Genomic DNA, 14,374 nt, shown 5'->3' on the forward strand with positions numbered 1-14,374 from the left:
AAATCCAAAAAGACATGGGGCATTTACCTCAAGGACCTCCTTGACATTAAAGGGTTCCCCATCATGCAGAACGTCACAAGCTCAACCACAGTATAACTGGTCACTTATTTCAATGCTTTATTTCAGCATTGCTCATTACATTCTGAAGTGAAGGATGTCTGTTAAGTCTTCCAATGTTATGACACAAGTATTGGAAGGTCTACAACCACAGCACAGTTTTCCTCATTTCTTCTGCTTTGTGTAATATCTTGCCTGATGAAGAGTTCTGAAAGCATGTCACTATTTTGTTTGGTCCTAATAAAGATATTACCTAACTCTGGCTTTCAGAGAGTTTATTTTATTCTTATGGACCGACATGGTTACCCTTGCTTTTTATATTACTTTACTACAGCCAGTACTGCTAATACCACTGCTATCACTGAAAGTTCACAGGGGTATTAAAACTGGTCTCTTACCTCCATGCTTTAACCAAGGTTTGTTGGTTAAAGATTCCTGCACCTTCATCCAAAAGCACTACAGTAGTATCTCTGGTTACTTAACCCTCCGGTTACGTAAACTTCGGGATGCGAAAGCAGCAAACCCAGAAATATTTTACTGGATCCCGTCCACAGCCAGAGGTACCACTGTACAATTTTTCTCTTTTGTATAGCATGCAAATCTACAGGCGTAATCACTCTTTTTGCCATAGCTTGCAGCAGTATTATGGGCACTGAATTTGGTTATCAAACGCTAACTTTCTGTGGGGCATGATCAAAAAGTGCAAGCCTTGGCTCAAAAAGTGTGCAGAAACTCACTGTAGCTTTCCAGGATGGTGTTCCACTTTATGGGCCAACGTTACTGAAGGAGTGGGAGGTGGGGCTGCTGCTGCTGCTGCTGCTGGCGCAGCAATGCTCGTTTCAGCTGGTATTTCAACTTGCTTCCAGTCTTGTCCTTCGTCCACTAGCAAGGCGATTAGTTGACCCAAACGCACATTTCTGCTTCCTTCTTCCTTCTGAAAATGGATGGGGGTGGTGGCAGAGAAATCAGGTTGATGTCTACATACACACACTTGTACCTAATGTAAATGTTTTATAGTTGGGAAAGAGAAATATGCTCCCCTGCACCCACTCAGCAGCTTCACCAGCCCTACTTCTTCTAAGGGGCTAGGACTGCCTGGTCCTGCAGGATATATAGCAGAAGGTTTAACGCTAGAAGTTAAATACAAGCCCATGAAAGAACCAGAGTATTTTTTAGCAGCCAGCCCGGACCCTGCAACAGAGTCTCATATTGTAGTTAGTATAACTATGCCATGCTCCTGAAGTTAGTTGCAGAAGCTGTAGCATAGACACAAAGCAAACTATTTCACACTGCAATTCTAAGCATATGTATCCAATCAAACTTATCTCAAGTCTCCTACTGATTACAGTAAGACTTGTTCCCAATAGGATTGAACGGTCAGAAACATGCTGTACTGAGGTAAATATGCTCAGTAAATAGTAAATATGCTTACTGACATTGTTCCCAGAAACAGATAAGGTGACAAACCTGTGTCTGGGCTATACCATTTCAAAATGATGATGGAGATTCACATGAGTGAATGCTCAGAATTCTTAGTGTTCAGAATGACTGTAATTATAAGCTGTATTGAGTAAACCACAAAAAGAAGAGGAAGAAATGGAAAAGGGGAGGGAACAGATGCCAGGATGTTCCATACTTTCCCATTTAATAGGATTTGCTTTCTAACCAGGTGATAGGGGGTGCGCAGGGGATATTTTTGTGAACAGAATTCCACATATTTGGTTATCACAAACAAACACTGCACTGTTTGCATAAGAAGCAACTAAAAAGAGCACATCTTACGTCATGCTTCAAGCAGGCATTTTCTTGCTTGGTTTCTTCCTTAATTAGCCTGGCTGCTATTTCATATCCTTCACACATTGGGCTATCTTTGAAACTCATTTGCAAAACACGCAAACACTCATTTGCAAAACACGCTTAAGCAAACTATTTCAGCTCACTACAAGTTCAGTATCAGGACCAGTGATGTGATATGAATTTACAGAAGGGACTGCACATCATAACACTGCCTTAATGGGAATTTAATGTGCAACATTAGTAGACTTTATAATAGTGTTTTAAATGCAGCCTCAGTGTAAGATATGCTGACAGAAGGGCTTCTGCATAGGACTTTGCTTGGTTAAGACTGTTCTCCACTCTGCTACACCTCTTTTTCTCCCCCAATGTATTTACCAATAGTGGGAGAGAAGAATGGAAAAACAAGAAATACCCTTCATTTCAATGAACACATTTCTCAACTCGTTCAATCTGTACCGTATTATAACAACCCATCCGACTGACAATACAAAAGGTCTCCTCCTCATTACCAGCTGCAATGATGTGGTGTGAAAAAAGTATTACTACCAGACACAGAGCAGCTTCTGTTAAAATAAAATTCTTCCATCAAAAAGCATTACAAAAACATTTAAAAAACAGATGCTTGGTAGACTAGCAAATCAATCACATTCTGATGCCAACAGGCCTAGCGTGGGTGGCGCTGTGGGTTAAACCACAGAGCCTAGGACTTGCCGATTGATGGTTTGAATCCCCACAACGGGGTGAGCTCCCGTTGCTCGGTCCCTGCTCCTGTCAACCTAGCAGTTCAAAAGTATGTCAAAGTGCAAGTAGATAAATAGGTACCGCTCTGGCGGGAAGATAAACGGCGTTTCCATGTGCTGCTCTGGTTCGCATGCTTAGGCATGCTGGCCACATGACCCGGAAGCTGTCTGTGGACAAAGGCCGGCTCCCTCGGCCTATAGAGCGAGATGAGCGTGCAACCCAAGAGTCGGCCATGACTGGACCTAATGGTCAGGGGTCCCTTTACCTTTAAGTTATCCTCATAAGCATATTTCATGTACATGCATATGAGTACAGTTGTACCTTGGGTTACAAACACTTCAGGTTACAAACGCTTCGGGTTACAAACTCTGCTAACCCGGAAGTAGGTGCTCTGGGTTGTGAACTTTGCCCCAGGATGAGAACAGAAATCACGTGCCGGCGACACAGCGGCAGCAGGAGGCCCCATTAGCAAAAGTGCGCCTCAGGTTAAGAACAGTTTCGGGTTAAGAACGGACCTCCGGAACGAATTAAATTCATAACCTGAGATACCACTGTACACATATTGTGGGCTCAATTGATTTGTAAATTTCAACAATAAGAGCATAAAAAGAGCCTGATGGATGGGTAGCCATTGTGGTGCAGTGGTTAAGAGTGGTGGACTCGTAATCTGGTGAATCAGGTTCGCATCTCCGCTCCTCCACATGCAGCTGCTGGGTGACCTTGGGCCAGTCACACTTCTCTGAAATCTCTCAGCCTCACTCACCTCACAGAGTGTTTGTTGTGGGGGAGGAAGGGAAAGGAGAATGTTAGCCGCTTTGAGACTCCTTAGGGTAGAGATAAAGCGGGATATCAAATCCAAACTCCATCTAGTTCAGCATACTGTTCTTGCAATGGTCACAGATGTTTGGCAAACCAACAAGTAGGATCAAAGCACAAGAGCATACTTCCCCTCCTGGTATTCAGCACCTGGTATTCAGAAGCATACTGCCTCCAATAGCGGAGGCAGACAACAGCCATTATGGCTACAAGTCGCCGATAGCCTTATCCCCCATTAATTTGCCCAATCCTTTCCAAGATGGTGGCCACCACTGCCTCCTGTGGAAGCAAGTTCCACAGTTCAACTATGAGCTGCATGAAACTGTACAGCTAAAACTTTTCATCATAGAGGAGTCCCCTTGATCATTTCAGTGACTCTTTTCTGAAGCTTTTCCAATATCCTTTTACAGGGAAAGTGAACAGAATTGTATGCAATATTCCAAATGCAGTCGCACCACAGATTTGTATAATGGCACTGCGATACTGACAGTTTTATTTTCAATTCCTTTCCTAACGATCGCTAGTGTGGAAATCGTCAATTTCCCAGCTGCTGCTCTCTGGGTCAACATATTCATTAAGGTATCCACTGCAATCCAAGGTCTTGTTTCCGGTTAGTCACTGCCAGATTCAACCCCATGAAGGTATATGTGAAATTGAGATTTTTCTGCGCCAACATGTATCATTTGATGCTTGCTTACACTGATGTCTCTCAGAGCCAATCAGCTGATGGACCCTAAGAAACATTGCCTTTACAAAACCACTTGCAAATGAACTAAACCTCCTGCAAACAGACTAAAAGGTGAGCCCCTTACATGTTATTGCTTGACAATGTAACAATATCAAGTAATTGACGAGTGGCTCCGCCCACATATCAAAGTTGGCCTGTGGAGTGGTGGGGAGAAGGGAGGATCTCATCTGCCAGTAAGATGAGATTCCACATCCCTGAAATAAAGGAAAGTCTTAGCAAAGAGTCTACTGATTGCTGAGATCATATACCAAAGGCCGTAATATAGAATAAAAAAGTTCTCCCTACCATTATTTTAGCCAATATGCCATCATCACTTGACTCCATGGTAACCACTGCTTTATCTGTTTCAATTTCACACAATGCATCTCCAACAGTCACTGTTTCTCCTGTAAAAATCAAAAGATAGTTCAACATTTTAAATCAATTCCTTTCAGAGCACTGAGAAAAAACAGTACTTTAAAACCATATAGTGTAGCATGTTTAGAAAGAAAGTCAAGACACAATGGTGAAAACTGATACTGGAAAAGAGAGGGACTACACTTAGCAACTCACAATAGCATTACGAAATGATTCTACAGTTCACGGAATCTCAGTAATATAAAGTGAGGAATAAAGGCATTTGCAGAACCTTATTACCACTTTTTAATCAAAACCACCCTAAATCCCATCATCATATAATTTGGCATATTGTGATGGGGCGGAGGTTATAGCCTGTCATGTAGGTGCACTAAATATCAAGAAGCCAGGTACAGTCATACCTTGGTACTCATACATTTTTGCTTCCATTTTTTGGAAGCCGAATGTCCGACACGGCTTCCACTTGAGTGCAGGAAGCTCCTACAGCTGAGCGGAAGCCACGCCTTGGTTTTTGAATGTTTCGGAAGTCGAACGGACTTCCGGAAGGGTTTCCGTTCGAGAATCAAGGTACGACTGTACTCTCTTTGCCACTGCTAACTGCAGCTTTAGTCTTTACCAGCTCTATCATTTTACTACCTCCAAGGGAAAAGGGTGTCCAGTTGGGGGCAGCAAACCTATATGGAAAATGGGTGGCAGCAAGCTGGACAGTAACAACTGTTAAAGCAAGGACAGTGTGAACTGGGACAACTGGGGGAGAGATTAGGGTGGCAATGAGGGAAAGGCAGCACTGAAAAATGTAAATAAAAACATTAAAAAGCTGTAAGGGATATGAACCAATGGCTGATTCAGAATCAGTCACAAGGGTTGCTCCCAAGCTAGGACAATCCAGAGAGGGGTTTATTTATTTATTTTTTAAAAAAAATCAATGGCACCATCTGAATCAGCAACAAAAATTGTAGATGAAGAACAATCTAGTCCAGTCTTGATAAGCAATATATTCTTTAAATGATAAATTGTTTTGAGCTCTAAGCAGAGATTTCAAACAAATATTTTAATTCATACTATCATTTGCAGATAAGCAATGCTCCTCTGCCTTCTCCACCCTACCAAAAAAAGAAGAAAATTGGGAAGCGACTCTGCAAGCTCAGTTTCTTTCAACATGAAACAGTCCTTTTAGAAATGCATTTTCATTTTTTAAATGAAATGGAATCGTTTCAAGCCAGTATTTTCTTCTCAATTCAAGAAGATCACCATCTGCTGCCTTGTGATAACAGACCTGTGAACTCAGACGCCTTTGTCTACTGAAAGACCTGCTGGATGGCTGCCATTAAAGCTGGATTACAGTGGGAAGCTGGAGAGGCTTCTGAATGGTTCTGGGGTCAAAGCCATCCAACACACACCTTCTCTTTAGAGCACTGAAGTAACAAAGGCTTGCTTATGTACCAACTTTGCATGCAGTACAGTTTTCATCAAAATATGAAAAAAAGGCTTTTAACTGTCTCGCCTAAAGGAAATGGAGTGACTTGCCTAAGCCCTAAATTGGATTCGTCTTTGCTTTCTTTATGAAACACTTAAAACATTGAGCAATTAGGGTGGCAATGTGTAATAGCTGTGTCAATGAAATGACACACACGTCTTTGTCTTTTCCTTCCTCCATTACTACATTCATGGAAAACAAAAGAGAGAATATTGAAAGAGTGTGATGTTTATAACTCAGGTGCCTTTGGTAACAGTAAGCAGCTGCCAAATGCAATCTTCTTTCAAAACTGTATTTGGTCTCTTCAAACATTTCACTTCAAGAAGAGGAATAATGGTCTAATTATCTGTCCAATAAAACACCTGTCTGGAAATTATTGGATCTTTCCTCCCATTATTTGTTTTCCATGGGTTTACCTGTTAAATCCTGAAGAACTAGTAAGAATTCTCAAGATGCCTTATGTCAGAGATTTTGCCAGTATTTCAATACATTAGCCTCGTGAATGAACGTTATTGATTTGAAATGTCCTTTTGACATATGGAATAGATGTGGAACTATTTAGATGGATAGCAAGCATCTGCATGAGAGAATGCTTAATTTTAGAGAGAAGAATAAGAAAATCCCATGTCCAGAACAGAAATTGGGGCCAAAAATGAGTCATTTTTAATGCTATGGGAGATTCAAACTCCTGTGCTGCTTTATTTAAGATAGCAACAAAGGTAGCTAGCTACCTTTATTTTTAAACAAACATTAATGCAAATTTTCAGAGGCCCAGAGTTCAGGCTATATTGGGGTCGTCCCCCCCCCCCAGCCACTCAAATCCTCTTTAAAATATGTGATTAAACCGTACTAATTTAAAACCTTCCAAATGCCTTAATAAAGAGCAGCTATTTTAAGTGACAAGAATCTAGAAGAGCAGTGGTAATGAATGGCCCAAAATACCATTTTAAGAAGTTAGTCTTAAAAATAAAAGAGCCTTTCCTAATTTAGAGATGGCACCTGCAAACTGATAGAATGTTTCAAAAACTCATTAACACTACAGATAGGCTGATTTATTAATAGCATATGCCTGAAATATTTTATAGACTAGTAGGAGCCCAAATAATTCATGCTACAGAACTCTCAAAAGCCAAGTCAGATTTTATTGTTTTCTTCATTTAAGAGGTGCCTCTTCCTACCAACGGAGACCTGATCTACATATGGAGCACTCCATGAAGAACTAAAGTTGTAAAGTCCTGTGGTGGAATGGACTAAACCAACTCAGAATACACATGGGGGGGGGAGTGAAACACATTTTAAAATGATTCTCTATCTAGAAAATGCCTTGCACGTGTGTTGTTGTTTTTTAAAAAAACCCAACCTAGCAAAGCTGGCTGGACTACAACCTCTCCCCCTATTGTGTTAAGTGTTCAATTTGCAGGGAGGGTGGTATCTAAAGCTTCTGTCATCTGCCCTGAATGTGGGCTGGAGACCAAGGTTCAGTTAGTCTACCTTCCAAATTGCAAATACCTTTGAACAAGTGAAACAAATACGCGCTGCCTTAGGCCAGAAAATGCCTGAAGGGAAAGAAGTGCAAAATGTGCAGCAAATTTGGTGGCTTCAGGCTTTCTGCGGCTTATGGCTTGCAGGTGAAGTAAGCTCTGTTTAGCTACAAATCAACAAGTTTTAAAGTTATATCAACCGATGCATACATTTTTGCCTTAGTAAACATCAGAAGCCCAAAACTGAATTGGCACAATTTTTATCATCTTAATTCGTATCGCAACTGCAGCAATCACTGGAAACATTCCAGAGAGTTGATAAATCTTGCAATTTGATTTTTAAAAAAATATATTGTCTTTTTATGTAGTGAACTGCCCTGAGATCTATCGATGAGAGGCAGTATACAAATTAAATAAATAAATGATACAAACTACTCTGATGTTTTGTGATTCAGCGGTATACAAATACATTAATAAATAAATAATGGTTTAGAAGTAGTGCAGAGTCACTGTAGTGTAGTGGTTAGTGTGAACTAGGACTGAGAAGACTCCACTTGGCCACGAAGCTCACACCAGGATACAGTTGTGGGGCAGGGGGAGGAGATAACCACATATGCCACCATAAGCTTCTGAGAGGAGAAGCAGGATATCAATGTATAAATATAATGTACTGCAGTGATTACACTGTGGTAATTCTTTTTGATGAAATTAAGATGTGGCAAGTGACTAGGCTGAAGTGGAAAAAAGACACAGTTCTCAGTGCTCCAAAACGGCATCTCACTCAAATTCACCTTCCTTTTTCAGCCATTTCACTATGTTTCCTTCTTCCATTGTAGGTGATAGCGCAGGCATGAGGATTTTAACTGCAGGGGTACCTTGGAAAGAAAGAAAAAAAGGAATATCAAGTCGCTCGATAAGGATATGATTTCATTTTCTCAGCGTAAGAGGTGTAATAAAACCTATGCAACCCTATGCACACTTACTCCTTTGTAAATCCCACTGAACTCCATCAGAATTGCTACAAAGCAGCCATACAGGAGGGGTCTGGCAGCTGCACTGTAATTCGTGTAGCCAGAATGTGAGCTGAATTGTACCCATGGTGAAGTTGTTGTGTACAGAGTTTGCCACAAGCACAACTTGTAATTTGTACTACAACACTGCCACAGACAGCTGAGTGGTAGCAATTTAAGTAAAAGTGGATCAAGGTGAAAGATGTCCTCATGGTTGTGTCATAAGCTCAGCTCAGTCTATATACAAATTTACCCACACCACTTTTAGTCTAAATAATTGGATCTCAGTATATCCTTAACAACTCCTGCAGGAGCAACCAAAGAGATAAACGTGATGCAGTGTAAAAAATACATGCCCAAGCATATTATTTTTTAATAAATATGTTTTATTAAGTTTTACAAATAAAATTTCCATCAAAACACGATTCAGCATTGCACATAGGATGCCCAAGCATAGTATTAAATTATGCTTGCTTGCACAGTATCAACTTTCCCAAGCTTCTCTACTGTAGATCTGTCATGGGAATGAAAGGCATATATACAAAGCATAATGCCAATCAATATTACCAAGAAACTGAATTTTGTGATTACATGCTTTTTTGAATTATTATAAGAACTATTTCATGTATTGCTCAAATCCTGATTAGAAGCAACCTTAACTTCATTTCAACAGGTTTTAGATAAGACTTTCTCATTTAACCTAGCCTGTCAATGTCATCAGTATGTAATCACAAAGAGCTATGCATTCCATAAGGTTTTTTGAGGCACTGGTATAATATTGGGTATTGATCTCAGACTGGACTTGAGCAACGCGTGGGAAAACTCAAATTATACCCATCTGCAAAAGGAAAGAAACCACAGTGACCTGCCTTTGAGTAATTTGTCAGAGTTACAACATCATTATTGGAGAAATACTAAAACTGGATCATTATTCATTAAGCAAGAAAGAAAGGTGACTAAATAAGCTGTTGCAAAATCAGACTATAGTGTGAAATGTGGTCTCATTTTTAAATTAATAATAATAATAATAATAATAATAAAGACATCAGGTATCAAATGTGTGATCACAGACTTCCATTACCAAGACAGCTGCTGACAGTTTTACCTACCAGATAAAGTACATATTTTCCCATTATTGTAACAGATAGGATTTTGTACATGCATGCTATTGAATTTCCAGATAACACCAAATAATTCCACAAATATGATAATATTGTGAATGCTCACTTTTTTATTTCTGTTAGGCACTGTTCTCACTCTTTAGTTTTAAACTGTTAAATTAGGTTCGGTTATGTGTATTGTTTTCTACATTGCTGCATGGATTGTTTTGCATTTATTTATTGATATTATGATTATTTCTAACTATCCCCCTATGCATTTTGTAACTGTTAATACTTATTGCTCTGTTGATATGATATGAGCCACTTTGGACTCAATTTTGTGGAAAAGTGGTACACAAATAAAAAAAATACATGAGCCATGAAACACAACAGTTTAGCGATCAGCTATAATATTGAAGCAAAATGCATACAACTGAAAAGAATTTGAATATGGCTAACCAAGCAGCTCATCAAATCTCTCATTCTTTGTTGTTAACGTTACTATTTATTTATTTATTCATTAATTCATTCAGGGCAAGCCCTACCATGGGATGGTAAAGCAGCTGGAGAAGAGGACAGAGAGTGAAGAAAGAGCTGTGAGTGACAGTGGGCTCTTCCCAACTAGTGGGCTGCACTATGTCTGTGGGCTGGAGGTTTCTACTCCTGTGGCAAAGCTAAGTTTAACGACTTAGCTAGGATCCAGGATATAGTGCTCCAGTATCTCTGAACATATAATACTGTACAGTTCATGAATGCAAACTAAAAGTAATGTACAACATACAATATGTTTATTAATCATATTTCTATGGTCCCCATTTCTCTAGAGAGCTCAGAAACATGCATTATCTCACTTTATCTATTTCTACAATATTCATCAGCATATCAATGGCAGGACAAGATGTCAAATCAATTTTCATTGTAGGGATCCATCCCTTATCCTTCTTCCTGCTTCAGTTATGCATCTATCAGCTAGAAAGCAGCCTTTCTATGCAAATATTCATCTAAGATACAGTAACTGTACGGTTATGCTCTGTCTAGAATATGTACTTCTGCCACCTGCAGGTTAAAATTATTGTGGCTGGTAAATATTTCACTGGCAACACTACAGAAAGGTTAGAGGCCAGATGAGTTAACATTAACGTTTAGATTATCACTTGTGGAGTGATGTGCTTTGCTCCCAAATTGTAAAAGTGATCGCCTTTTTGAAGGAGTGTAGCAATTTGGCTAACAGTGGATTTCAAAGAGTCTTCCAGCTCAACTATGTGGCTTCTTGCACCATCAAAGCAATTTTCAGGACAGGAAGCAATAACTACTACTACGACTATTGATGCACGTGTCCTACTCTTCTTCCAAGAAACTCCACAACAACTTACATATGACTCTCCAAGCTAGGCACAGCTCAAGAGCAGACACCATTACCATCACCACCACCGTGCCTTCAGACATTCTCTGGGCCAGTGTCATAAGAGAGTATTGACACTGCAAGCCCACCTATAAGGGCAGACAGGGTCAATGCTACTAAGCTGCAAATATTCCCTATCAGTAGATAAGGCAGAGCTTTTAGGCAGTGCAGAAAAGTCACAGAAGTAATGTAGGGTCAGGTATGATGCTGCCTAACAACCTCCTCCAGCTTCAGAGCTCGTGTGACATATTGGCTCAGAGTGTAAAGCCCTCGGTTCGGTTTTTACATAAGCAGTGAGTTCATTAAAGCCCTCTTTAAGCATTACTCGCACAAAGGGATAGCACACATCAAAGGCACTGCAGGGTTGCACACTTAGCCCTGGCCCGATGGTGGTGTTACTTCTTCTATTACTGTAGGTTTCCCCTGTGATTGAGAATCCTGACCTTCCAGTACTCTAAATTTTGCAGGGAGTCTACAAAGATATTTATTTTGTAATCTGAGGTGTTGTGTTTTAAAATTGCTATGTATCTCCTTCTGGAATTGTTTGTAACTATGAAGGACTGGTAACAAATAGTTAGATAAACAAATAGAAAGAAACTCACTGATTTAGAAGTAATTCCATAATACACAAGCTTTGGGCGGGCCTAAAATGTGTGGTCCCACCACCTCTTCATGCAAGAAACACATGATGAGGGCTGAAGACTATAGTCCTATGCAAACCTACCTGGGAGTATGCCTCAGCTACCATAGTGGTACTTACTTCTAAGAAACCATCTACCCCTTGTCTTCTGTTTAAGGGAGTCCTTCTAAAAAGAAGAACAGGAATATCCTAGATAATAATCTACAATACAGGGATTTTAAGGGTCCTCTTTGACAGAAGTTTATTCAGACAGAGTGCATGAATGCTACCTTATTTATTATCAGAACCAATATCTGAACCATTTCTTTGTTTTCAACATATTGCCTGGAATTGACAGACTTTTCTAAGATTCTGTAACTTTTCATTTCAGTGTGTTAAAAGTTCCCATTTTTTCTGTCTTTTAAAAAATAATTCATGAACGTTTCACTTTACAAGAACACCCGAGTGAATGTCAAGTAAGAGCTGCCCGACAGTGGAACGGATGCCCTTGGGAGATTGTGGAGGTTTTAAAGCAGTGGTTGGATGGCCATCTGCCATGGATGCTTTAGTTGATATTCCTGCATTGCAGGGGGTTAGACTAGATGACCGTCAGCATCCCTTCCAATTACCCGATTCTAGAAGTGTATATTGTGGCATCTTCTGAGACTGCTGATTTTTAACACTAAAAGCTAAGGTACTAAGAGAAACAGCTTCAGAGACATTGCTGAAGAGAATGTTACACATCAAGGACGAAATTTTTCCAGCTCTTCCTTCTTCTCCAAAACCTAACCCCTTTACAAATCCCACCATCTCTGGCTACTGACCATGCTGAGTAGGACTGGTGGGTAGTTTATAGCGAACAATATATTAGCTACCTGAACCGTATTGGAGTTACTCCTACCCCCTTTTTCACATTTTTGGAGGGCTGTTGTTTTTGCTTTTAGGCACAAAAAAAGATGTCTGTTTGGTTTTTGTTTTTACTTTTAAATCTCTTTTTAATCGAGTGACACATGAAACCCCACTCAATCATACCGTTTGAATTTAGGATTTGAAAACCGGATCGGGGACCCTTTTCGCCCCAAAGGCAGCATAGAAACGAACTGTGACATAACAGAAGCAGGTACATCGAAAAGACAGCCCTACGTGAAAGGCCGCTAGGCATGCCGGGGATGCATCCTAAACTCCATCCCAGAGCAAGGGCACCTGCGACCCTCCGACCACCCAAACAGGCACCACCTTCTCCCACCAGCGCCCCCCACAAATCAATGACCCCGCGACCTGATCCCACAGGCAGCCAAATAACCCTGACCCTTTAGAGGCAGGTGACCAATGCGGGGCTTCTGTGTGTAATTAAACCCAGCACTCACCCAGCCGCTCCCGGGTGAGGTGCAGGAACCTCCAGGCAGCCGCGGGAGGCCGGCAAGCGGGAGCCCCCAGCGCGACATTCCTGCCGAGCAGCAGCTTCGCGGCTCCCCGGCCGCTGCAGCTCAGCCGCAAGGAGGCGGCCATCTTGCCCTCTTCTCACCACCCCCTCCCTTCGCCCACCGGGCTGTCCTCGCCGCTGCCTGACAAGAAATACTCCCACGACGGCGCGGTGCCCTTTAAGCGCCTGAACAAAAATGCGCGCGAGAGGAATTCCTCCTCCGGAGTCGAGGCTCCCCGGGCAGCGCAAGCGGGTGGATGCACCAGGTTTCTCTCTCTCTCTCTCTCTCTGAAGGAAGTTTGCCGCCCATTAGGAGTTTCCCATTTAGCAGCCGGAAAGCAGGCGGGCGAATAAAAAACGCGACGCTTTCTGGAGACCGCGTTTCTGCGCTAGGTCGATTTTTCTTTTCATTTTTCCAGGCATTGAAATAAATGTGGCAAGCAGCCGTAGTCTAAAGGCAAAAGCACGTTTCGAAGTCGGTTGGTTGGAAATAAGCAAATGGTCTTCCTGGTTCACCTCTATCTGACACCACTCACTCCTCCGCAGCCTCTCGCCCAAAGAGGCTTCATCTCTGTGCCCATCTGATATTTATTACTTATATAGTGCCGTCTTACAAAGAACAGGTGACTTGATCAGTCCCGAGGCCCAGGCAATAAAATAGACCCGGGGAGACAAAGGAAACGGAGACACGAGTTGTATATTCAGTTACTCAACAATCTTCACATATATTAGAGGTGGGAACTAAGGCAGGAGAAAGGATGCAGCAAATGCATAGGAGATGGTGGGCGCCGTACAGCATTGTGTATCTTGTTTAAATAAATAAATTGAACCCAAAGCAGATTCAGAATTATTTCTTATCCGGACGCCTGGCTATTAGAGGGTAGTGATGGATTGGTACTTAAACCTGCAAAAGGAGGGATAGCCAAAGCGGGAGCCTTGGGGCGCAAATGGACTCCAGCTCCCATCGTGCAAGACCATTGGCAGCGCTGGTTGGGGATGCTGGGAGTTGGAGTCTAACAACACCTGCAACACCTAACACCACCTGCCCCCAGGTTCCCCGTCACCAGCTGCTCCCCAGTCATATCTAGCCTTAAGGGGGAATTCATAACAAAAAGGTAAAAAAAAAAAAGGCATTCTCACTCCCTACTAAGCGCAAATTGGGCACGGAGACACGCACCCCCGCCTGCTAAATAGCGACATTTGGAGCCTTATAGCTGCGACCCTTTTCATGGGAGTAAGCTCCGTTGAGCTTGGTCAGTTTCACGTTTGAGTAAATGTATGCATCCCATTGAATGCATCGCGTTTTTGTTGTTGTGGCTCGTCGGGGTTGAGGTGATAAGGTTGCA

General features: G+C 41.6%; 1 protein-coding gene across 2 annotated transcripts in view; it reads right to left on the minus strand.

Annotated features, from left to right (window-relative positions):
* Nucleotides 1-13,166, minus strand: part of PDHX (pyruvate dehydrogenase complex component X) — a 50,796-nt gene extending 37,630 nt beyond the window's left edge. Inside the window, exons 1-4 of one of the 2 annotated variants that reach the window (XM_081891810.1) lie at nucleotides 12,973-13,166; nucleotides 8,266-8,349; nucleotides 4,445-4,545; nucleotides 795-991 (exon numbers count right to left, since the gene is read on the minus strand). In XM_081891810.1, coding sequence (XP_081747936.1) covers nucleotides 795-991; nucleotides 4,445-4,545; nucleotides 8,266-8,349; nucleotides 12,973-13,114 — 524 coding nt within the window. In that variant the 5' untranslated portion in view covers nucleotides 13,115-13,166. Of the gene's footprint in view, nucleotides 1-794; nucleotides 992-4,444; nucleotides 4,546-8,265; nucleotides 8,350-12,637; nucleotides 12,661-12,972 lie in introns of those variants that run through there. The other variant, XM_081891811.1, reaches the window with a different exon arrangement.
* Nucleotides 13,167-14,374: the final 1,208 nt, after the last annotated feature.

The sequence above is a fragment of the Podarcis melisellensis genome (genome assembly GCF_964234715.1).
Source record: "Podarcis melisellensis genome assembly, chromosome: 1".
In the NCBI taxonomy this organism is placed as follows: domain Eukaryota; kingdom Metazoa; phylum Chordata; class Lepidosauria; order Squamata; family Lacertidae; genus Podarcis; species Podarcis melisellensis.